The sequence below is a fragment of the Anomaloglossus baeobatrachus genome, chromosome 1 (genome assembly GCF_048569485.1).
Source record: "Anomaloglossus baeobatrachus isolate aAnoBae1 chromosome 1, aAnoBae1.hap1, whole genome shotgun sequence".
Lineage (NCBI taxonomy): Eukaryota > Metazoa > Chordata > Amphibia > Anura > Aromobatidae > Anomaloglossus > Anomaloglossus baeobatrachus.
This window is the reverse complement of record NC_134353.1, coordinates 945602814-945629355: the sequence shown is the minus strand read 5'-3', so window position 1 is coordinate 945629355 and position 26542 is coordinate 945602814. Positions and strand designations below refer to the sequence as shown.

At 46.5% G+C, this 26542-nt stretch overlaps 1 protein-coding gene across 1 annotated transcript in view; it reads left to right on the top strand.

Annotated features, from left to right (window-relative positions):
• C7 (complement C7) overlaps positions 1-26542 on the top strand; it is a 68683-nt gene that overhangs the window by 560 nt on the left and 41581 nt on the right. Inside the window, exons 2-10 of the mRNA XM_075343718.1 lie at positions 3862-3923; positions 5418-5493; positions 6939-7080; positions 7763-7904; positions 9232-9370; positions 12423-12560; positions 13422-13665; positions 14944-15057; positions 20939-21105. Of these exons, the coding sequence (XP_075199833.1) occupies positions 3862-3923; positions 5418-5493; positions 6939-7080; positions 7763-7904; positions 9232-9370; positions 12423-12560; positions 13422-13665; positions 14944-15057; positions 20939-21105 (1224 nt within the window). The remainder of the gene's footprint in view (positions 1-3861; positions 3924-5417; positions 5494-6938; positions 7081-7762; positions 7905-9231; positions 9371-12422; positions 12561-13421; positions 13666-14943; positions 15058-20938; positions 21106-26542) is intronic.

Below are 26542 nucleotides of genomic sequence, written 5' to 3'. Positions count from 1 at the left end.
TGTAAACTGTCAATGCTGCCGCCGGTGATGATACCTGCAGTCCCATGTAAAACAAGAAATTGCACATTTTAGCACTGAGCACAGTGATAAACTCAGCTCTGCTACACTGCATTCATTTCTACAGTGTGTTAATTGATTATGATTTGTGAACTGTTAATGCAGCAGGATGTGATGATACCTGCAGTCCCATGTAAAACAAGAAAATGCACATTATAGCACTGAGACCAGTGACAGACTCAGCTCTGGTGCATTCATTTCGGAATTGTGTTAATGGGATTGGGTTATGACTTGTAAACTGTCAATGCAGCCGCCTGTGATGATACCTGCAGTCCTATGTAAACTGAACCACTCTGCCACTTCTGATACATGATCTGTAAATACAAATGATCAAGATTCAAAGTGGTCTCCGCCCCATACCGCAAAGGATAAAAATCCATCCTGATCTAATGCTTCTCACAGCTGAGGGTTTGTTACAATTGTATCCAATGTGGACAATCGCATGTGAGATAAATATCCAAGTCTCCACACCACAATTACCTGCACTGATACATTGTAACAAACTATATGGTCAGGAGATTTGTTCTGCTCTACTGTCCTCCCCTACAGAGGATTGTCTGCAACTGCACCAAACCCTCAGCTGTGAGAAGCATTACAGGGATTCAGTCACCAGGTTTCTGCAGCATTTCAAGCCCTGCTTCATTTATCAAAACAAATCGCTGTAATCAGGGTATTTGCCCCTACATCATGCTGCTCTGCGGACAGATTCATTGTATATGCACAGTTTATGTATAGCAAAGTGTCTTTTTCCCCACAGGATTTTTTCATCACTAGTGATATATCTTGTCATGATGTAGTGCCTCTCCTCTATCTGTAGGTGGCACTGTTATTCCTAATATTCATGGTACAAATACAAGTGAAATATATCTTTGTACCGAAGAGACCTGAGTTGTCTCGAAAACTGCAATTATTACCATCTTTTCAGTTAGCCATTAAAAGGTATCAACCACTGAGGACTCTTTGGTACAAATACAGTCCTTCAGGCCATGGGCAGAATTCCGACCCCAAAGATGTTGTCTGAGTTTACGACGAAAGATAAAATATATAAATCTAAATAAAAGTAGAATTAGTAATAGTAAATCAATGCAGATATAATGTACTAAACAGACGCCAATATGCCAAATATTACCATTTAAAAGGGACACCTGCAACATGACCAGACCACATATTACCACCACAAATCTTACCATGTATCTCTCCCTCTAGTGGTAGCTGCAGACAGGATCTTATCATGTATCTCTGTATACAGGGAGCTCCCCCTAGTGGTGACTGCAGACAGAATCTTATCATGTATCTCTGTATACAGGGAGCTCCCCCTAGTGGTGGCTGCAGACAGGATTTTATCATGTATCTCTGTATACAGGGAGTTCCCCCTAGTGGTGACTGCAGACAAAAATCTTATCATGTATCTCTGTATACAGGGAGCTCCCCCTAGTGGTGGCTGCAGACAGAATTTTATCATGTATCTCTGTATACAGGGAGCTCCCCCTAGTGGTGGCTGCAGACAGGATCTTATTATGTATCTCTGTATACAGGGAGCTCCCCCTAGTGGTGACTGCAGACAGGATCTTACCAAGTATCTCTATACAGGGAGCTCCCTCTAGTGGTGACTGCAGACAGGATCTTATCATGTATCTCTGTATACAGGGAGCTCCCCCTAGTGGTGGCTGCAGACAGAATCGTATCATGTATCTCTGTATACAGGGAGCTCCCCCTAGTGGTGGCTGCAGACAGAATCTTATCATGTATCTCTGTATACAGGGAGCTCCCCCTAGTGGTGGCTGCAGACAGGATCTTATCATGTATCTCTGTATACAGGGAGCTCCCCCTAGTGGTGGCTGCAGACAGAATTTTATCATGTATCTCTGTATACAGGGAGCTCCACCTAGTGGTGGCTGCAGACAGGATCTTATTATGTATCTCTGTATACAGGGAGCTCCCCAAAGTGGTGACTGCAGACAGGATCTTACCAAGTATCTCTATACAGGGAGCTCCCTCTAGTGGTGACTGCAGACAGGATCTTATTATGTATCTCTGTATACAGGGAGCTCCCTCTAGTGGTGACTGCAGACAGGATCTTATTATGTATCTCTGTATACAGGGAGCTCCCCAAAGTGGTGACTGCAGACAGGATCTTATCATGTATCTCTGTATACAGGGAGCTCCCCCTAGTGGTGGCTGCAGACAGGATCTTATTATGTATCTCTGTATACAGGGAGCTCCCTCTAGTGGTGACTGCAGACAGGATCTTATCATGTATCTCTGTATACAGGGAGCTCCCCCTAGTGGTGACTGCAAGCGGAATCTTATCATGTATCTCTGTATACAGGGAGCTCCCCCTAGTGGTGGCTGTAGACAGGATCTTATTATGTATCTCTATACAGGGAGCTCCCCCTAGTGGTGGCCGCAGACAGGATCTTATCATGTATCTCTGTATACAGGGAGCTCCCCCTAGTGGTGGCTGCAGACAGGATCTTATCATGTATCTCTGTATACAGGGAGCTCCCCCTAGTGGTGGCTGCAGACAGAATCTTATCATGTATCTCTGTATACAGGGAGCTCACGCTAGTGGTGGCTGCAGACAGGATCTTATCATGTATCTCTGTATACAGGGAGCTCCCCCTAGGGGTGACTGCAGACAGAATCTTATCATGTATCTCTGTATACAGGGAGCTCCCCCTAGTGGTGGCTGCAGACAGGATCTTATCATGTATCTCTGTATACAGGGAGCTCCCCCTAGTGGTGGCTGCAGACAGAATCTTATCATGTATCTCTGTATACAGGGAGCTCACCCTAGTGGTGGCTGTAGACAGGATCTTATCATGTATCTCTGTATACAGGGAGCTCCCTCTAGTGGTGGCTGCAGACAGAATCTTATCATGTATCTCTGTATACAGGGAGCTCCCCCTAGTGGTGGCTGCAGACAGGATCTTATCATGTATCTCTGTATACAGGGAGCTCCCCCTATTGGTGGCTGCAGACAGGGTCTTATCATGTATCTCTGTATACAGGGAGCTCCCCCTAGTGGTGGCTGCAGACAGAATCTTATCATGTATCTCTGTATACAGGGAGCTCCCTCTAGTGTTGGCTGCAGACAGAATGTTATCATGTATCTCTGTATACAGGGAGCTCCCCCTAGTGGTGGCTGCAGACAGGATCTTATCATGTATCTCTGTATACAGGGAGCTCCCCCTAGTGGTGGCTGCAGACAGGATCTTATCATGTATCTCTGTATACAGGGAGCTCCCTCTAGTGGTGGCTGCAGACAGAATCTTATCATGTATCTCTGTATACAGGGAGCTCCCCCTAGTGGTGGCTGCAGACAGGATCTTATCATGTATCTCTGTATACAGGGAGCTCCCCCTAGTGGTGGCTGCAGATTGAATCATATCATGTATCTCTGTATACAGGGAGCTCCCCCTAGTGGTGGCTGCAGACAGGATCTTATCATGTATCTCTGTATACAGGGAGCTCCCCCTAGTGGTGGCTGCAGATTGAATCATATCATGTATCTCTGTATACAGGGAGCTCCCCCTAGTGGTGGCTGCAGACAGGATCTTATCATGTATCTCTGTATACAGGGAGCTCCCTCTAGTGGTGACTGCAGACAGGATCTTATCATGTATCTCTGTATACAGGGAGCTCCCCCTAGTGGTGGCTGCAGACAGGATCTTATCATGTATCTCTGTATACAGGGAGCTCCCCCTAGTGGTGGCTGCAGATTGAATCATATCATGTATATGTACATAGAGATTTCAAGATACTCTGTAGAAAGAGTAATGTATATTTTTTGTTTATTTCTAGAATTATTTGCTCTTGTTTGTGCTGATCTTGGAGATTAGGGAAGGCGTTAGTTTCTTTCCAAGGTAAGAATAAATATACATTTTATATAGATTCATAAAATGTAAAGCACTAAGTTTTCAGGTAAAGTCAGATTTTCTTCTTTCCTTTGGAAGCCGCAGGAGAGATTTTTCAGATGTTTGTGGAAATATATTAAAGTCTTCATTCCTGGGTGTTGGGTGGAGGAGGGGCAGTGACAACTATTTCTTATTTAGATTAGCGGTTGTCAGTGTTTTGATTATTGTTATTGTGTATCCCTCCTTTTCTGATTCCATTTCTAAAGTAGGGTGGGACTTGTGCCATAAAGGGAGCGCTCCCGGTGGGTTTTTACTCTGGGACATTTACTACAAAGTTGGATTTAACTGCAAATACTTGGTATAGAAAATGTAAGAAAATCACAATAAAAAAAAAAAGAATTACATTTAATACATTAAAAAAGGCAATAAAATAGAAATAGCCGACATCCGACCGCTGCTGTGCTGGCGTTGGCTTCTGATAATTGCTTGAGTACCAGGTTTCTTGTTTGCACATTAGCAATAGATGTAATTAGATAATAATTAGCCGCTAATGATGATTAGTGTGGAGTATGACGAGGCGCTCGGTGCCCAGAGTCATCACACGTGGTAGCAGGATCGCTGCACTGGGTGCTGCCACCTGCGATCTGTGCCACGTTTAAATCTCCAAAAGTCAATGGAAGTGTCCCTGCAGCACCGGCACATGGCGCAGCGGACACTGAACTATGCCGGTCATTTTAATGACTAATAGTAATCAATTTTATATATATATATATATATATATATATATATATATATACACATATATATATATATATATATATATATATATATACTAGCTGTAGCACCCGGCGCTGCCCGGGATAGTAACTGTCTCTCTGTTTCTCTCCCATTCTCTGTCTGTCTCCCCCTCTGTATATATCTCTCTGTCTCTCTCTTTGTCTGTCTGTCTCTTTCCCTGTCTGTCTCTGACTGTCTCTGTCTCTTTCTCAGTCTGTCTCAGTCTCTTTCCCTGTCTGTCTATCTATCTCTGTCATTTTCCCTGTCTGTCTCTTTCCCTCTCTTTCCCTGTCTGTCTCTTTCCCAATCTTTCCGTCTGTCTCTTTGTCTCTTTCCCTCTGTCTCTTTCCCTGTGTCTGTCTCTTTGTCTCTTTACCTGTCTTTGTCTGTCTCTTACCCTGTCTGTCTCTTTCCCTCTCTTTCCCTGTCTGTCTTTTCCCTGTGTCTGTCTCTGTCTCTTTGTCTGCGTCTGTCTCTTAACCTGTCTCTCTCTTTCCCTCTCTTTCCCAGTGTGAGTGTGCAAAATTTTGTGGCTGTAGCTGCGACGGTGCAGATGCCAATCCCGGACATACACACACACACACACACACACACACACACACACACAAACACACATACATACACACATACATACACACATTCAGCTTTATATATATATTATATATATATATATATGTACTCATAGTATCCTTGTGTACTGTAACACTGATATATTATATATTATAGAGGTGCGGCAAAAGTGAACTGCAGATGGGGCTCCTTTGGGCCGTGGTCCGAATGTGATGGTTGCTCCAAGACCCAGGTACGTCACCTCTCCACCTATATCTGGTAGCACACGGGTACGTCTATGTCTTGCACACAGTACAAGGCACCATTTTTAAGGTTTTTTTTTCTGGATCTGTAGTAGTATATCATCCTCATTGAACCCATAGATCTACGTCCAGTAGATGGCGCTGATGCAGGAGCTGTGCCATCATTAGTGGGTGTTGTCTGTATCATACAGCTGCTAAAACTGGTCCGGGTCCTCAGAGAGATTGGGAAACTTTCCCTTGAGCCTGTGCGACAAGCTGCGGGGGGCGGCACCAATGACGCTTTTTGGGGAGGAGTGACAGCGTCGAGAGGTCTCTTAAAGGGGGATACTCATTTTTCCACAGGAGGGGGCCAGCAGTCAGGGGGCAGCATCCACATTCGGGCTGCAGTGCCCCACATTCTCAACATCAGGATGATTAACCCCTTCAGATGCTGCGATCAATACTCACCGCAGCATCTAAGGAGTCTGATGCCGATAAGGGATATCCACTGTGGACCATTCACAGGGATGTTACCATTGCAGGAAGGGGACCCCATGTCCACCACAGGTGAAAAACTATTGAGTTATGCCAAAATTCAGCAAAGTTTAAAGCGCACCAATCACCAGGATTTTACTATATAACCTAAAGCCAGTGCTATACTGGCACTATCAGGCTGATTCTATACATACCTTTACTTGTCAGCTCAGATGTAAAGGTTTGAAACACAAGGAAGTAAAGTTTGTAAAATCTGCAGCTTTTTGAGTGGCAGCAGCTGCCTATCAGCTAATAGCTAGGATGGGTTTTGATAGTGATTCCCACCTTCTTCCTGCTGTTCCTCCCCCTTTCCGTTATTTATGCTATTTATATTATAGAATCGTTTTACTAAGTGTCTAGAAGGACCTGTGCTGATGTCATACACATGTGACCAGAAGGGGCGGGGCCTCAGCCAACATAGCTGATACCAGGAAGCAACTTTATTTTTCTGTTGGCTGAGGCCCTGCCCATTCTGGTCACATGGGTATGACATCAGCACAGGTCCTTCTAGCCACTTAGTAAAACGATTCTATAATATAATTAGTATAAATAACGGATAGGGGGAGGGCGGACAGGCAGGGGGGCAGGAATCACTATGACAACCCACCCCAGCTATCAGCTAATTGGCAGCTTCTGTCATTCAAAAAGCTGCTCATTTTTCAAACTTTACTTGCTTGTGTTCCAAAACGTATACATCCGAGCTGACAGCTAAAGGTATGTATAGAATCAGCCTGATAGTGCCACTGGCTTTAGGTTATATAGGAAAATCTTGGTGTTTGGTGCGCTTTAATAAAAAAGTCTACTTTACCACCTCAACAAAATATGTTATTTAGTATAAAGGACAGAAAACCTTTTTTAATCCTCGTTCACTGTGTCAAATATAACAGCAGTGACTGAAGTGCCCTCCGTATTTCTCATCTAGATCCGCAGACGGACCGTTGAGGTTTTTGCCCAGTTTGGTGGCATTGAATGCAGTGGAAATTCTTATGAGACCCAGTCTTGTGTTCCCACCAAGGGATGTCCGATAGAGGACGGCTGTGGAGACCGCTTCCGATGCGCTTCAGGTAATGATTTTATGATTTATAGCAAACAATAATAAACGTTCTGTGAAGATCAATCCTGAGGAAGGACAATCTGGGCAATCAACACCCCGGTCCTTTCTACCCCAGTCATTAGGGTGTATGTGGGACCAGATTCCCAGTGCATGACTAATATATAGGCAGCAAAAAAAAATAAAATTAATATATATATATATATACATGGACCACACCCGGAGGTGGAGATATGGTGAACAGCCGTCCCACCCATCTCTTTAGCTGTTCACAAAAACCCGGCCCTGTTAAAAGCCGTTTAAGTATCTCAGCACCTTGCATACCAGAGAATATATCCGGGTTTACATCACTGAGGCTAAAAATCTCAGTGATACACATCTCCCCTCTTATATTTTACCATTGACCTCATTACAATGGTGGTACTGGGCTCAACTTGCAAAAAATAAGAAAACTTTCCTCCGACTTTTTGCAGTTTTGTGGAGGGTCTTACATTCCTTAGGTAGACCATCTGAATATAGAATCTTATTCGCAATGCCCCATGGGAAAGTATACAAATTACCTAAGAGTTTATCCAACTTTTCTGAAAATCTAAGTTCCTATCCAACACACTTTTGTATAGATGAAAGATATCACCTGTCCTCCTCCATGTAATATGGGATGGGTGAGTGATTGTCCACATTTCCATGTGTTTCAGGTCAGTGTATCGGTAAATCCCTGGTGTGTAACGGCGATCATGATTGTGAGGCAGACAGCCATGATGAGGCCAACTGTGAGGCGCGACACAAAGTGTGCGACATTGATGAGCCTCCCCCCAACACAGAACTGACCGGCGTGGGGTAAGAAGAAAGGATACCGACCTTCATTGTTTATTACACCTCAGATGTTGCTCAGGACAGTGGGGCCCCTGTGTATGGCGTTGTGTGGGGTCTGGGATGTGTTATTTTTAACAAGGTGGAAAGATGTCACTGCTGTACACACAACAGGGATTCAGGGACAGGAAGACTGAGATACAGGGGGATCTGTGGGGAAAAGGTCTAGTTTATGGGGGCATCTGTTGGGGCTGGCACTATGTTTCAGGGGGTCTATGGGTAATGGGTGGCACTAAGTTACAGAGAGATCTGTGGGGGAGGGGTCTAAATTACAGGGGGATCTGTGGGGGGTGGGTCTAAATTATAGGGGGATCTGTGGGGGAGGGTAATATGTTATTGGAGGATCTGTGGGTAAAGGAGGTCTCTAGGTAACGGGTTGACCTGTGTGGGAGGGGTCTAGATTACTGTGGTTCTGTGGGGAAAGATTCTACGTTACAGGGGATCTGTAGGGTAGGGCACTATGTTGCAGGGGAATCTGTGGGTAAAAAAGGGCATTAGGTTACAGGGGATCTGTGGGGAAGGCACTATGTTACAGGGGATCTGTTGGTATGTTGGTAAAGGAGGGCATTAGGTTACAGGGATCTATTGGGGAGAAACAGGGGGATCTGTAGAGGAGGGCTCTAAGTTACAGGGATCTGTGAGGGATGGCTCTCAGTTACAGGGGATCTGTGGGGGAGGGCACTATGTTACAGCGGAATGTGTTGGTAAAGGAGGGCATTAGGTTACAGGGAATCTGTTGGGGATGGAGGGCTGGCTCTAAGTTACAGGAGATTTGTGGGGAAGAGGAGACTTTAGGTTGCAGGTGAATTTGTGGCAGAGAAAGGACAGTAGGTTCCAGGGGTAACTTTGGCTAAGGGCAGACATAAAGTTAAAGGGAAATCTGTGAGGGAGGGGAGAAGGCAAATTTAGGTTGGGAAGACACAATCTGGCAATGGGTCTGTGGAGGAGGTGATACACAAAGTAGGAGGATCTGTGGGGGAGGGGTGACGCCAGGTTACATGAGAATATGTGGATGATGGCAGACCTTAGGGTACAGGGGACCTGTGAGGGAGGTGAGATACCCCAATGGTTATGATAATCTCCCTTCACCCATTAGGGAAATCAGCATTAACGCCACCACGGCAGTGACCTTGGTGCACATTGTGACGCCACCCACAATGGAGTCTTATAGACAATTCACCACAGGTGGATGGTCTCCGCTCCTTCTGACATCACTGATCGTGTTCTGACATTTTATTGAGGACATGGATTGTATCAGATGCATTTTATTCTCTCTTTGGTTTGTTGTCTCCAGTTTCAATGTGGCCACTCAGCAGATGAGGAGTCCGGTCATTCACACTAAGAGCTTTGGAGGGAAATGTCGTAAAGTGTTCAGCGGTGACGGCAGAAAGTTCTACAGACTCAGTGACAACGTCCTCACCTACACCTTTAAGGTGATGACGGAGTTTCTTCTAGCTAACGTCCTCCGCCGACTCCTGTGCTGTATCTAGCCCTGTGTGTCTATGGAAAGGGGCAACGTCCAGTCACCATCTTCTATCCTCTCACTAACGGTAGCTCAGATGGGACCAATTCCACATCTGAAGCGTGACAGACACATTAAATATATGGTCAAATGTATGTGAATGTCCAAACTGTCACCTGACAGCAGATCTTAGGGAGAAAAAGGATCTACCTTCATGATCCTTTGCTCCTGTGGGAAATAAAACTTGTCACAAGTGTCTCTGGTGCTTGAGAGACTTGTGACCTCTCTGGGACATTAGCTTCACATTGCGCTGAGATTTTAAATTTGTTTTGCTTTCTTTTGGTGCAGCAAGGGTTAATGAAATTTTCCTTGCTAGCAGCTCCTGGTTAGTTCTCCTCAGGTGCAGCTGGTTTGTGACCACTCTCATCTTCTTTAAATAGTCAGATGATCCATCACCTGATACCGGTAATAGAATCTCATTCTATTTCTGACCATCGTGAAGAGAAGAAGTTTTCGTGGAGCTTCTGGTGATATGCTCCTTAAGCTTAGCTGTTGCAGTGCTACATTTTGGAGCTTAGTTGTCTGCAGCCTTGGTGTCTGGCTGCAGCAGTGAAGCTTATTTGTATATCCTTTTGTCTATACTCCCCTGTTTGTCCTCCTTCCCCTGTGTGTTGTTACAGTAGTGGTGATATGAGTGAGGGACAGTAACGGACTAGGCATGTGACGGCAATGAGGGCAGGACTTGTATAGGGACATTAGGAGAGCTCAGGGACCAGACACACATTAGTGTCAGGAGGTGGCCCATCCCCCGCTCTTCCTTCACTTTACCATCCCTGTTGACACCTGTGTATTTCACCGTACATCTGTCCATGCATATCTGTACCGTCACGTGTCAGACACTTGCCAGTCCGAGGGTGACAAGATTAGAGTAGTAGAGTCTGGAGGAGAAAAACAACATCTGGAAGGGACATAGGAATTTGGAGATGGACAGAGGAGTCTGGAAAGGACAGAGGAGTCGTAAAAGATAAAGAAGATTCTGGAGGAGGAGGAGCAGTCTGGAGGAGAAGACAAGGGAGTCTGGATGAGGACAAAGAAGTCTGGAGGAGAAGAACAGAGGATTTTGGAAGGGAAACAGGAAGCTCTTGGTAGGACAAAGGAGTCATAAAAGATGAAGAGTATTCTGGAGGAGAAAGTTGTCTGGAGGCTTGAGACAAAGGAGTCTAAAGGCTTGAGACAAAGTAGTCTGGAGGCTTGAGACAAAGGAGTCTGGAGGACTGAGACAAAGGAGTCTGGAGGCTTGAGACAAAGGAGTCTGGAGGACTGAGACAAAGGAGTCTGGAGGCTTGAGACAAAGGAGTCTAAAGGCTTGAGACAAGGTAGTCTGGAGGCTTGAGACAAAGGAGTCTGGAGGACTGAGACAAAGGAGTCTGGAGGCTTGAGACAAAGGAGTCTGGAGGACTGAGACAAAGGAGTCTGGAGGCTTGAGACAAAGGAGTCTAAAGGCTTGAGACAAAGTAGTCTGGAGGCTTGAGACAAAGGAGTCTGGAGGACTGAGACAAAGGAGTCTGGAGGCTTGAGACAAAGGAGTCTAAAGGCTTGAGACAAAGTAGTCTGAAGGCTTGAGACAAAGGAGTCTAAAGACTTGAGACAAAGGAGTCTAAAGGCTTGAGACAAAGGAGTCTGGAGGCTTGAGACAAAGGAGTCTAAAGGCTTGAGACAAAGGAGTCTGGAGGCTTGAGACAAAGGAGTCTGGAGGACTGAGACAAAGGAGTCTAAAGGCTTGAGACAAAGTAGTCTGGAGGCTTGAGACAAAGTAGTCTGGAGGCTTGAGACAAAGGAGTCTGGAGGCTTGAGACAAAGGAGTCTGGAGGCTTGAGACAAAGGAGTCTAAAGGCTTGAGACAAAGGAGTCTGGAGGCTTGAGACAAAGGAGTCTGGAAGACTAAGACAGAGGAGTCTGAAAAAATATTGAAGAGTTTGGTAGAGAAAGAGCAGTCTGGAGGTGGGCTGAGGTGTCTGAAGAGATAAAGAGGAGTCTGTACTGGGGAAAAGGGTCTGGAGAGTGCAGAGGAGTCTAGAGTGAACAGAGGAGTATGGAGGAGAACAGAGGACTATGAATGTGACTGAAGAGCCTTGAAGGGGACAGAAGAGTTAGAAAAGATAAAGTAAAGTTTCTTTGAGAAAGAGGACGCTATAGGAGAACAAAGGAGTCTGGAAGAGGGGAAGGGGGATTGAGGTGGACAGTGGGGTCTCGAGGCGAACAGAGGGGTCTGGATTTAAAAGAGATGTTTGAAGAGGGTGATATAGTAGGAGTCTAGAGGGGCCAGATGGATCTGGATGAGACAGGACAGTCTGTCAGGAACAGAGGAGACAGGAAATAGCTCAGAAGGTTCCAGGAAGTGGCATCGGGGAGATTTTTAAAAATTGAAGTCTGGTAATTTTTCCACCTTATGACCTTCTAATTTACATAGAACATACATTGTGATTTGAAAAACGTCCTGCCCAAGATGAAAAACCATCCCCTAAAATAACTTCCTTACATAAAGATCAAAACCTTATTACGTTCTAAAGTTCTAGTTCTAAATTACCTTCTAATGTTCTCCAGACCCTATAAATTCAGATTCCTGTTCCAGACCCCTAAATTAATACAGACCAGACCCAGTAGCTTCTTATGTTCTTCACTCCTTGGAGCTGAAGATAAAGGTCTCACACCAGCCCTGACATCAGGACCTTATCTGTGTCAGCGCACAGGAGGACTGCAGAGCGGCCAGAAGTGAGGACGCACAACCAGGGAACCGGGGAGATCCACCCTTGGCCCGTGATGGAGTCAATGGAGTGGGCCTCAGTTGACCTCCCCCTTTGGACACTTTCTATTGTATTTATGGCCAGATACAGTTTTGTGAGTGGAGCCACCATGCCATACAACTGCTAAATCCATCCCTAATCATGGCTCAGTGCATTCATCTCTGGTATAAACCTATATCTTCTATATATACTTATTAATACATATTTTTTGCTTCGCAGGTAGAAGCTAAGAATGATTTCAGCTATGATTTCTATAACAGCAGCTGGTCATATGTGAAAACCACTGAGGAGCAAGTCAGGTCCAACTATGCTGGAAACAGGGACACAACACGGACCGTCTACAACACAAAAGAAAAGGTAAAACTGACCTTGAGCGTCCAAGATCTGGTTCTACATAACGTGTGTCCATATATTTATATACTGGTAGTCATATGAATGTCATAACATTGGGGGCAAATAAGTTTGGTGTCTGTTTTGCATCCTTCTGCCTTTTTAATATGGAGCATCAGCCCATCAAATGTTACAAACACCTAGAAAAAATAAAACTGCAGCTCCATCCCCCTCCTCCCCTTCCCATGTGCTCTATCTACATAGGCATTAAATTCCAGGATACCTCGATTGCAAGAGAGTGTGAGTCCATGCAAGGTGATGCAACGCGAGACTCGCGCGAGATACATGCGAGGCACTCGCAAGTGTGACACAGGCCTAAGACTGGAATCGCTGGTGATGAGGAACCAGATCCAGCACCTTATTAAAGGTGGAGGCGGCTGTGAGTGGTCAGAGTAACCTGAGCTCCTAGCAGCAGTTTACAAGCCAGCCAGCAGGGTGACACCGGCCTTAGCATGTGATCCACTTACTGATGATTTGTTGAATGATATTTGGTGTGGTTTGGAAATATCCTCGTTGTCAGTTTAGTTCCTCCCTATATCTTATTTCTTCCTGGGCACGTATTGTCTCTCCCCTGTGTCTAATTGCAGTGTGTATGTGTTTTGGTTCTCCCGTCTGCGTTATTTGCAGAGTTTGATACTTCGGTCCTGGCCTTCCCCAGGGGGTATTAGACCAAAGTATGGACAGGAGTTAGGGTCACGCTGGTGGCCCAGACCTCACTACCATCGAGCGTACCTCTGGGATAAGGGACAGCATAGGGTCCCCAGTCTGAGGGCTAGTCTAGGTGCCGTGATATGAACGTGAATAACCTATCTGTGTTCTTCCTCTTAGAGTTACCAATATTTGGTTATCAAGAATCACGTGGAAGTGGCGCAGTTTATCAATGATCATCCGGAACATTTAGTGCTGGCGGAGTCATTCTGGAGACAGCTCTTCTACCTGCCATCCGTCTACGAGTACACGACCTACCGCAAGCTCATCGAGGATTACGGAACGCATTTTTTAATCTCGGGATCTCTGGGAGGCACATATGAATTCCGGTTTCATCTTGATACTGAAAAAGTGACTAAATACGGTAAATAATGTTACATCCATAATTATATCACTCCCTTATTGTAGCTCATGAGGAAGGAAAATTTGGCGAAACACGGGCCAGAGAATTGTCTAAATAATGGTAGAAAGTATGGAAATATTCATATGTCTCCATGGATGGGTCCAGGGATTAGAACTATATATTGACACCAAGAATAAGTCATGGTATATGATGAAGACCAGTGGTCTCTATATTTTGGCTTCACAGTTGTTACAAAACTACAACTCTCAACATCCCCCGACAGTCAAATAGAGAATAGAGCACCCGCATCTTCACAATTCTTTATCAGTCTTCACCATTTACTACTAAGCTTAAGAATATCCACTTTAGACAGTTCCTCCTTGTAAGAAACGTCTCTTGACAATAAGATGACAGCAAAGTGTTCTCCTGGTGGGTTCTCCAGTGATCCATTGTATTAGGAAACTGTCACGCTAGGTACGGGGAAGTACCAAGCGAATGGCGAAAAGGAAGGGAAACCCTGTGACTAGGGAAAGGAAAGTTGGTCACCTCTGACCGAATCTACTGCTGGTCCCTAGGGTCCCTCACCCCCCTAGATAGGTTCCGCACCTATGTGCCAAGGTATCCCTAGTGCTGGACTCTAAATAGGGAACGGATGGGATAAGCTCTTCATCAACCTCACTAAACACACAGGGGAAAAAGCATGAACTACTTATCATTAGGTGACTCAGGTAGAAGTTCAGCAAAGTTTCAGCAATGATACCACAGAGGAGTACAAGCCACCTGCTTGCAACCAGAGCTTGAATGAACTGAAAAATATTACCAGCACCAGTCCAAGGAAGGAAGGGGTATTTAAGCACCAAGATAATGCTGATGATCAGCAGCTGGGTGGAAGGCGAGCTCCTGCTGGATCCAAAAGGGAGGGAGATGAATCCAGCAGGAAAGCTACCTATACCAATGAATGGAAAGTCAGGGAGCATTCTGCACAGCCAAATGCTGTGACCTTCTGTGGCCCAAAACCACATGACTGTCTGTCACCTGTGACACCCCCATGACAGAAACCTAGTTTCTTTGTAGCACCCCAACAGGTGATGTGAAGTATTACACCGCGTCCATCCGTATAAGTGAGTTTTGTGTAATACAGGACAGGATGGGTCCTCCAGGTAGAAAGACCCTCCTTATAACCGCACTGCAACCAAGACATAAGGATCCCGAAAGGAGGACCCCTCTAATACCTCCCGGGGAAGGGGTTTTTATAAAATGTGCAAATCAATTCCTTAATAACATCATTTTTTTTTGTAGATGGATCCAAGTCAAATTTCGAGCAGTGCACGTCCTCCAGTTCGGGATTTCTTTTCATCAAGTCATCAAAAACTGAATGCAAAAAGTTGTTTGAAGCAATAAAATCATCTGAAGGTGGGTACTGTTCAATACAAGGAGCGGATATATACACAGGGTGGTCCAAACGTAGGTGGACAGTATGTGTAATAGGGTTATCAAACATGGTGTAAAGTGAAACTGACTCAGTTGCCCTTAGGAACCAATCAGATTCCACCTTTCATTCTTCACAGACTCTTTGGAAAATGAAAGGTGAAATCTGATTGGTTGCTAAGGGCAACTGAGTCAGTTTCACTTTACACTATGTTTGATAACCCTATTACACATACTGATACTGTCCACTTACTTTTGGACCACCCTGTATATATATATATATATATATATATATATATATATATATACAGACACACACACAGACACACACACACAGACACACACACACACACACACACAGACATACACACACACACATACACACACACAGACACACACACACACACACAGACACACACACACACACACACACACAGACACACACACACACAGACACACACACACAGACACACACACACACAGACACACACACACAGACACACACAGACACACACATTATACACACACATACTCCTATACACACTGACCAGTGATCAGGCATTTTTTGGATTGGAGAGAGCAAATTCACCCAAACTTTAACCATGGTGGACATAAGCACTCCAAGCATACATTGCTAATTGAGCCACTGTGCTGCGCCACAATTTGTCCCTCCCAAAAAAAAATCGAGGGAGAAAATTGGCTGTTGTCGGCCACCCTGTGGTCTCAGAGGTAATGAGCGTGAGGCATAAGTGGGCTCTCTGCTTTACTGCTCTGAAGCTCGCTGAATCCTTCCGGTCTCCGTGTCCCTGCGATCCTCAGAGGAAAAGTTGTTTTTGCTTACAGCATGGGCGAGTGTGCTGTTCAAATATCACGCCGCAGCATACACACACTTAGCATGTAGCATAACAAAGGGTAACAAAGGTAAAGAAGGAAGGTCCTAACAATAAGGAGAGGGTAGAGGGGGCGCCTCCTGCAACTCGCCTGAGTCTGTACCCTATGCTCCCTAACGTCCCTATATGGGTACTTTCCCCTGTTGCCATCACATGCCTAGGCCCCTGCTTGCCCTGAACTCACCCTGGCTAGTGAGAAGGCCGGCAAGAACACTAGTCTCACCACTGTAATAATACAACACAAGGTAAGTGAGGCTGATAGAGGGAAATAGACAAAAAAAGGAAAACACTTCAAGCTCTTCTAATGCAGCTAAACACCACCTCTGCAATAGTCATGACTCTTCAGCTTCTTCAAGAGACAAACTCCTTCCAAAGAGGTCAGCATAAGAATGAGAATCTATAGCCAGCATCAGATGGTAAGACATGTGACTATTTATAGCAAAGGGGAGTTATCACAAAAGAGCTGCACCTGAGATTAAGGATACAAAGGACAGTCAGATAGGAAAGAGTCCTTAACCCCTACAGCACTAAAAGAAAAGTAGATAAATACAAGTTAAAGACTTTGTTGTGTCCTTCTGGCCCCAAACTCACCAGAGGTCTCCCCAGAACATGACACACTCACGATATCAGACCAGTGGTGCTGTCTGCCAGAATTATCAATCTGCAGGAGCAAGGAGGGAGCAGACACAGGGAGCGGTGCGCTCCTGAAGAAAAGTCATTGAGACAATCCCTTTAATTGGTGCCATATATACCATATAATATATAAAGCTGAATGTGTGTGTATGTATGTGTGTGTGTATGTCCGGGATGGGCATCTGCACCGTCGCAGCTACAGCCACAAAATTTTGCACACTCACACGTCTGGACCCCGAGAGCGTCATAGGCTATGTTGTGAGGCGAAATTTTAACCCCGCTCGTTCAAATTTACCAATCAATTTTGCCCCTATCTACATAATGGGGAAAAAGTGAAACGAAAAGTGTTGGAGGCAAATTGACAGCTGCCAGATGTGAACAAGGGGGGCTTAAAGAATGAGAGCGATGGCGCCACCGAGTATATACCGTACAGTTGCTAAGGTGGGGCCCCGACATGGGATACTCACCAAACTCGGGGATATGAACACACACACAAAATGCGCCACACACTACCATGTGCCTGAACACACATACCACCCTCATCACACATTTCACCACACATACACCAACCTCACCACATAATCGCCCTAAACACACACAAGTCTGGGATTATCCTTCAAAAATAAAAATCTGATTAATAAGCAGCCAAACTACAAGAACAACAAATGTACCACATAGGAAATACGGCAGCTGTCAGTCACATGACCTGTCTATATGTGTATGTGTGAGCTAATATATACTGTCAGGGGGGAGGGCTTTCTGTTGCCTGGGGATTTAGCAGGCTGCCAATAGCAACCAATCACAGCTCAGCTTCTATTTTGCTACAGTTAATCTGAGCTCTGATTGGTTAATATATGCAACAAAGGACATTCTCAGTATAACAAAGCTGTGTGAGGTAATAGGATGTCAGTTAGGGTGAGTTGGTGGAAAGGCTGATGTTAGTCACATTACCTCTATGTGAGAGGATATAGAAGCTGTCAGTTACAGACTATTTTTACCACAATAATGCCTCATAAGAAAAGGAATTCCTTGGCAAGAATGTCAGCTGATGCGAAAAGAAAAGCTGCATTACGGGCCAATGAAAAACGTGAAGACCGAGAAACAAGGCTGACCCACATGAGAACAGCATCTGCTTCCTCAAGAGCCAATGAACTTTCTGAGGAGAGGGATGCGAGGCTTACAGATATGAAAACAAGAGCTGCTTCCTCAAGAGCCAAAGAACTTTCTGAGGAGAGGGATGCGAGGCTTACAGATATGAAAACAAGAGCTGCTTCCTCAAGAGCCAAAGAACTTTCTGAGGAGAGGGATGCGAGGCTTACAGATATGAAAACAAGAGCTGCTTCCTCAAGAGCCAATGAACTTTCCCAGGAGAGGGATGCGAGGCTTGCAGACAAGAGAACAAGAACTGCTTCCTCAAGAGCCAATGAACTTTGAGGAGATGGATGCGAGGCTTGCAGACATGAAAATAAGAACTGTTTTACGGGGAGCTGTCTGATAACCTAAAGGAGTATCAGACAGTCAGGGTCCACCGTGCAAAGACTCTGCTGCAGACTATGGCAGAGTGCAATTCCTCTGTTAACTCACAGAAGGATATAATAAGTAAGTAAAGCAATTCCTCCCTTACTTGGAGGGTGTGTGGAATGATCTCTGTTAATAATCACAGAGACAAAGGCAATGTGTGCGAAATGGCACCTACCTAGGTCCGCTCTTCTAGTGGTGCAAAAGAGACGAACAGCAGCGTAAGCCGCACAAAGCTCCTACCTGCGTTCGCTCCACTAGTGTGCGAGGACACGAACCACTAGATATGGCACCTGCCTAGGTCCGCTCTTCTAGTGGTGCAAAAGAGACGAACAGCAGCGTAAGCCGCACAAAGCTCCTACCTCTGTTCGCTCCCCTAGTGTGTGAGGATACGAACAACTGCCAGACGCAGTATAAGGAACGTTACCCTAGCGGCAACGTCCACCTACGAGTCGAACCACAAGGCCCAGCCAGACCATGTGCCTCAGGCACCTGCCTATGTCCGCTCCCCTAAGAGGTAAGGATACGGACAGCAGCCGAAGCTGTAAGGTATAAGAACGCTACCCTGCCGGTAGCGCTCACCTAGCATAGACAGAGGAATGCCTAGAGGAACGCGCACAGAGCGTCTACTCTTATGCATGAACCAAGAGGACTGAGCGCCATGCGGCGTGTGTCAGGGTCTTATATAGACTCTGTGCCTCATCCAAGATGGAGGACACCAGAGCCAATCCGCTGCCAGAACGACAGGAGTGACGTCATGCTGGCCTATCACCGAGCAAGGCATCACAAGCACATGACCAGCGACCAATCGGCATAGAAGGTGTCAGAGACATGTGACCTCGTGTCAGCGATGATGTCACCCGCACATGTGCAATGGCTCCAAGATAGGACTTAGTCTCCGGCGCTCGCACATGTGCAGTAGCAAGAAATCTGGACTTAGTCTCCAGCGCTCGCACATGTGCAGTAGCAAGAAATCTGGACTTAGTCTCCAGCGCTCGCACATGTGCAGTAGCAAGAAATCTGGACTTAGTCTCCAGCGCTCGCACATGTGCAGTAGTAAGAAATCTGGACTTAGTCTCCAGTGCTCGCAGCAACCGTAACAAACTGCTTCCTCAAGAGCCAATTAAGTTTCTGAGGAGAGGGATGCGAGGCTTGCAGACAAGAGAACAAGAACTGCTTCCTCAAGGGACAATGAACTTTCTGAGGAGATGGATGCGAGGCTTGCAGACATGAAAACAAGAGCTGCTTCCTCAAGAGCCAATGAACTTTCTGAGGAGAGGGAAGCAAGGCTTTCAGACATGAAAACAAGAGCTGCTTCCTCAAGAGCCAATGAACTTTCTGAGGAGAGGGATGTGAGGCTTGCAGACAAGAAAACAAGAGCTGCTTCCTCAAGAGCCAATGAACTTTCTGAAGAGATGGATGCGAGGCTTGCAGACATGAAAACAAGAGCTGCTTCCTCAAGAGCCAATGAACTTTATGAGGAGAGGGAAGCAAGGCTTGCAGACATGAAAACAAGAGCTGCTTCCTCAAGAGCCAATGAACTTTCTGAGGAGAGGGAAGCAAGGCTTGCAGACATGAAAACAAGAGCTGCTTCCTCAGGAGCCAATGAACTTTCTGAGGAGAGGGATGCGAGGCTTGCAGACAAGAGAACAAGAACTGCTTCCTCAAGGGCCAATTAACTTTCTGAGGAGAGGGAAGCGAGGCTTGCAGACATGAAAACAAGAGCTGCTTCCTCAAGAGCCAATGAACTTTCTGATGAGAGGGATGCATGGCTTGCAGACATGAAAACAAGAGCTGCTTCCTCAAGAGCCAATGAAGTTTCTGAGGAGAGGGAAGCAAGGCTTGCCGACATGAAAACAAGAGCTGCTTCCTAAAGAGCCAATGAACTTTCTGAGGAGACGGATGCGAGGCTTGCAAACATGAAAACAAGAGCTGCTTCCTCAAGAGCCAATGAAGTTTCTGAGGAGAGGGAAACAAGACTTGCAGACATGAAAACAAGAGCTGCTTCCTCAAGAGCCAATGAACTTTCTGAGGAGAGGAAAGCAAGGCTTGCAGACATGAAAACAAGAGCTGCTTCCTCAAGAGCCAATTAACTTTCTGGGGAGAGGGATGCGAGGCTTGCAGACATGAAAACAAGAGCTGCTTCCTCAAGAGCCAATGAACTTTCTGACGAGAGGGAAGCAAGGCTTGCAGACATGAAAACAAGAGCTGCTTCCTCAAGAGCCAATGAACTTTCTGAGGAGAGGGATGCGTGGCTTGCAGACATGAAAACAAGAGCTGCTTCCTCGAGAGCCAATTAACTTTATGAGGAGAGGGAAGCAAGGCTTGCGGACATGAAAACTAGAGCTGCTTCCTCGAGGGCCAATGAACTTTCTGAGGAAAGGGAAGCGAGGCTTGCAGACAAGAGAGCAAGAGCTGCTTCCTCAAGGGCCAATGAACATTCTGAGGAGAGGGAAGCAAGGCTTGCAGACATGAAAACAAGAGCTGCTTTTAATGATTACATTTCTATTTATTTGTTTTGTGGTTTTGTGTGCAGAATAAATTTTTGTTAATACATTCTATTTTGTTAACAGCAGTTATTAACCCGGGCGAAGCCGGATAGTACAGCTAGTTATTAATAAACACACACCGCTGTGATGCTGTCTGCTGGGGATGTCACATGTTTATTTTCAGGGTTCCAAAATGTTTTCTATACATTCATAATTGAAAAGTTTGTAAGTGAAGAAGAGAATTTCTAACAATGACACATTAAAGGAGAAATCTTATTTGCAGCCCGGCATCCTCGCTCACTGCTGCTGTCATATACTGATCCTTTACATTTGCAGGCGGCAGTGGGAAAGAGGTTCGAGGACAAGCAATCGTTAATGGAGGAGAAACCAAATTTATCTCTGCACTCAGCTACTTCTCCCTGGAAAACCCGGTAGCTAATGATGATCGCTACGCGTCCTGGGCAGGTTCTGTGTCCAATCTGCCAGTCGTTATAAAGTACAAGGTGAGTACATACTACATACAAAGCACAGCAGCCCTGTCTGATACAGAACCGTCTATATATCGCTGGAGAACTGACATACATGCATTTAAATAAAGGCTGTGTAATGCATCATTCCACCTGTAGGGGTGCTGTAAGAAAAGAGAAAACGTATTGTTGTGTAAAATAACACTTTTACTCACCCCTGGTGTCGCCGCTGTTCCAGCGGTGTTGATGCTGTTCCATCAGTGTTGGTGCTGTTCCAGCAATGTTGATGCTGTTCCAGCAGTGTTGGTGCTGTTCCTGCAGTGTTGGCGCTGTTTCATCGGTGTTGGTGCTTTTCCAGCAGTGTTGGTGCTGTTCCAGTGGTGTTGGTGCTGTTCCAGCAGTGTTGGTACTGTTTCATCGGTGTTGGTGCTATTCCAGTGGTGTTGGTGCTGTTCCAGCGGTGTTGCTGTTCCAACAGTGTCAACGCTGTTCCAGCGGTGTTGGTGCTGTTCCAGTGGTGTTGCTGTTCCAGCAGTGTCAGCACTGTTCCAGCGGTGTTGGTGCTTTTCCAGTGGTGTTGGTGCTGTTTCAGCAGTGTTGGTGCTGTTTCATCGGTGTTGGTGCTGTTCCAGTGGTGTTGGTTCTGTTTCAGCAATGTTGCTGTTCCAGCAGTGTCAGTGCTGTTCCAGTGGTGCTGGTGCTGTTCCAGCGGTGTTGGTGATGTTCCAGCGGTGTTGGTGCTGTTCCAGCAGTGTTGGCGCTGTTTCATTGGTGTTGGTGCTGTTCCAGTGGTGTTGGTATTGTTTCAGCGGTGTTGCTGTTCCAGCAGTTTCAGCGCTGTTCCAGTGGTGTTGGTGCTGCTGTTCAGCGGTGTTGGTGCTGTTCCAGCGGTGTCAGCATTGACTCTGCTGGGTAATGGGAGATAGTTACATCACACAATTCCTGCTGCTAATCAGTGACCTTCAGTTCTCGCTTCCTCTGGATATATGTGATTTGTTGGCAGAGAGAGTGAATCAGCCACTGATTGGCCACAGTGATCGCGAAGCATAAAAATATCATGCAATCCCTGGGAGAGGAATGCTAACACCGCTGGAACAGCGCCTGCACCGGAGGAAAGTAAAAGTGTTGTTAGTTGATCGGGGGGCAAACATGCTGATTGAGAGGGGAGTATTGGGCATGCCCTTTAAAGCTAGCACATATCATGAAAATGGTGAGTCCCTTTATATTTTTGCTTTGTGATATTTGTTACAATTATTGAGGCAAAATATCTGTCGTACATAAGATCATTTCAGGGATGATGGACAAATGAGGGACTGTGTCTGCACTGGATACTATTGTATCTCCTCGTAGGACTGTGTCTGCACTGGATACTATTGTATCTACTCGTAGGACTGTGTCTGCACCGGATACTATTGTATCTCCTCGTAGGACTGTGTCTGCACTGGATACTATTGTATCTACTCGTAGGACTGTGTCTGCACTGGATACTATTGTATCTCCTCGTAGGACTGTGTCTGCACCGGATACTATTGTATCTCCTCGTAGGACTGTGTCTGCACCGGATACTATTGTATCTACTCGTAGGACTGTGTCTGCACCGGATACTATTGTATCTCCTCGTAGGACTGTGTCTGCACCGGATACTATTGTATCTACTCGTAGGACTGTGTCTGCACCGGATACTATTGTATCTACTCGTAGGACTGTGTCTGCTCTGGATACTATTGTATCTCCTCGTAGGACTGTGTCTGCACCGGATACTATTGTATCTACTCGTAGGACTGTGTCTGCACCGGATACTATTGTATCTACACGTAGGACTGTGTCTGCACCGGATACTATTGTATCTCCTCGTAGGACTGTGTCTGCACCGGATACTATTGTATCTACTCGTAGGACTGTGTCTGCACCGGATACTATTGTATCTACACGTAGGACTGTGTCTGCACCGGATACTATTGTATCTACACGTAGGACTGTGTCTGCACCGGATACTATTGTATCTCCTCGTAGGACTGTGTCTGCACCGGATACTATTATATCTCCTCGTAGGACTGTGTCTGCACCGGATACTATTGTATCTCCTCGTAGGACTGTGTCTGCACCGGATACTATTGTATCTCCTCGTAGGACTGTGTCTGCATCGGATACTATTGTATCTCCTCGTAGGACTGTGTCTGCACCGGATATTATTGTATCCAGTCGTAGGACTGTGTCTGCACCGGATACTATTGTATCTCCTCGTAGCACTGTGTCTGCACCGGATACTATTGTATCTCCTCGTAGGACTGTGTCTGTACCGCATACTATTGTATCTACTCGTAGGACTGTGTCTGCACCGGATACTATTGTATCTCCTCGTAGGACTGTGTCTGCACCGGATACTATTGTATCTCCTCATAGGACTGTGTCTGCACCGGATACTATTGTATCTCCTCGTAGGACTGTGTCTGCACAGGATACTATTGTATCTCCTCATAGGACTGTGTCTGCACCAGATACTATTGTATCTCCTTGTAGGACTGTGTCTGCATCGGATACTATTGTATCTCCTCGTAGGACTGTGTCTGCATCGGATATTATTGTATCCAGTCGTAGGACTGTGTCTGCACCGGATACTATTGTATCTCCTCGTAGCACTGTGTCTGCACCGGATACTATTGTATCTCCTCGTAGGACTGTGTCTGTACCGCATACTATTGTATCTACTCGTAGGACTGTGTCTGCACCGGATACTATTGTATCTACTCGTAGGACTGTGTCTGCACCGGATACTATTGTATCTACTCGTAGGACTGTGTCTGCATCGGATACTATTGTATCTCCTCGTAGGACTGTGTCTGCACCGGATACTATTGTATCTCCTCGTAGGACTGTGTCTGCACCGGATACTATTGTATCTCCTCGTAGGACTGTGTCTGCACCGGATACTATTGTATCTACTCGTAGGACTGTGTCTGCACCGGATACTATTGTATCTCCTCGTAGGACTGTGTCTGCATCGGATACTATTGTATCTACTCGTAGCACTGTGTCTGCACCGGATACTATTGTATCTCCTCGTAGCACTGTGTCTGCACCGGATACTATTGTATCTACTCGTAGGACTGTGTCTGCATCGGATACTATTGTGTCTACTCGTAGCACTGTGTCTGCACCGGATACTATTGTATCTCCTCGTAGGACTGTGTCTGTACCGGATACTATTGTATCTACTCGTAGGACTGTGTCTGCACCGGATACTATTGTATCTCCTCGTAGGACTGTGTCTGCATCGGATACTATTGTATCTCCTCGTAGGACTGTGTCTGCACCGGATACTATTGTATCCAGTCGTAGGACTGTGTCTGCACCGGATACTATTGTATCTCCTCGTAGCACTGTGTCTGCACCGGATACTATTGTATCTCCTCGTAGGACTGTGTCTGCACCGGATACTATTGTATCTACTCGTAGGACTGTGTCTGCACCGGATACTATTGTATCTCCTCGTAGGACTGTGTCTGTGTCGGGGTGGGGAGGACGCCACCGCTGCGCTCGCTAACGCTCGGGTCCGGCGCTGCTGCTGCTGCTCGGTGGCTTGAGCGGTGGGCCGGATCCGGGGACTCGAGCGGCGCTCCTCGCCCGTGAGTGAAAGGGGTGGTTGGTTTGGGGGATTTAGTCCGTGACGCCACCCACGGGTTGTGAAGATGGGCACCACCGCTGCTGGTGATGGGGATCCCGGGAGCGATGGTAGGGAGCAGCTGGGATGTTGTTTTCCCCCTCTGTGGGTAGGGGTCGGTGGTCCCGGGGCCCGGTGGTGTGACGGGGAGGCAGGGTTGGTGAGGTGCAGGGTTGCAGGGACAGCGCGGCGCGGTGCCGGATGGCACGGGTGTACTCACTCAGTAAGAGATGCACAAAGTCCTCGGTAAACCAAACGGCTGGATGGACGGGTCCCGCAGCCGGCTGCAGTGTCTCTCCCAGGACAGGTGATGGCGGCTGTCTCTCCCTGCACCTTTGTGTACTTGTTTGACTACGGTGGATCGCCAACGGTAGTCCGCTCCCCGGTGTATGGATGCCGGAGGAGCCCGTTTGCCCGCAGGCGCTGGCCCTTGGGTCTCTAGCCTTAGGCGGTAGCTGTATACCCTCACGGTGTGGGCGGTTGCCTTCTATCGGGTCTTTGGCTGTTAGGAAACCCCTGGGGTTCCTGTCACACTCGGATTTCACTGTTGACGGCGACTTCAAGCCTAGTCGGGGTCCGATAGCCCTGCCTGTGTGTGCTGGCTTCACTTCGCTCCCCGGTCGGTACCGGCGGGCCAACGCCTGACCCCTGTTTTACAGTTCCGCGTTGATTCACCACTCCTGCAGATGGCCACCACCGTCTGGCAACCTTGTTGTTAGTGCCTGGGCCACAAACCCAGACACCCTTCACTTGACTCCTCTCACTTTCACCTCCTGGACTCAACTGTCACTTTTCCCGCCTCCAGGCCTGTGAACTCCTCGGTGGGTGGGGCCAACCGCTTGGCTCCGCCCCACCTGGTGTGGACATCAAACCCTGGAGGGAGGCAACAAGGGTTTTGTGTTTGGCTAATGTTACTGTTTAGTGGGGGGTGGGGGTGTGTGTGTTACCTGTGATGACCTGGCTAGTCCAGGGCGCCACATCTGCACTGGATACTATTGTATATACTCGTAGGACTGTGTCTGCACCGGATACTATTGCATCTCCTCGTAGGACTGTGTCTGCACCGGATACTATTGTATCTCCTTGTAGGACTGTGTCTGCATCGGATACTATTGTATCTACTCGTAGGACTGTGTCTGCACCGGATACTATTGTATCTCCTCTTAGGACTGTGTCTGCACCGGATACTATTGTATCTACTCGCAGGACTGTGTCTGCAACGGATACTATTGTATCTCCTCGTAAGACTGTGTCTGCACCGGATACTATTGTACCTACTCGTAGGACTGTGTCTGCACCGGATACTATTGTATCTTCTCGTAGGACTGTGTCTGCACCGGATACTATTGTACCTACTCGTAGGACTGTGTCTGCACCGGATACTATTGTATCTTCTCGTAGGACTGTGTCTGCACAGGATACTATTGTATCTCCTCGTAGGACTGTGTCTGCACCGGATACTATTGTATCTCCTCGTAGGACTGTGTCTGCACTGGATACTATTGTATATACTTGTAGGACTGTGTCTGCACCGGATACTATTGTATATACTCGTAGGACTGTGTCTGCAACGGATACTATTGTATCTACTCGTAGGACTGTGTCTGCACCGGATACTATTGTATCTTATTCTGTCTCTTCCTGGTAGCAATGAATCCAACCGCTCTAATTATCAGTCCCTTAGATAACTGTATGGTTTTACTCACTCTACCGGCTTCCACAGATAGTGTTAACTCAGCCCAACGATGACTTGTAGGAAGACAAGGAGAAACGCTGTAGTTTTCTTCTAGAATCTTGTATTAAGTACAAAGT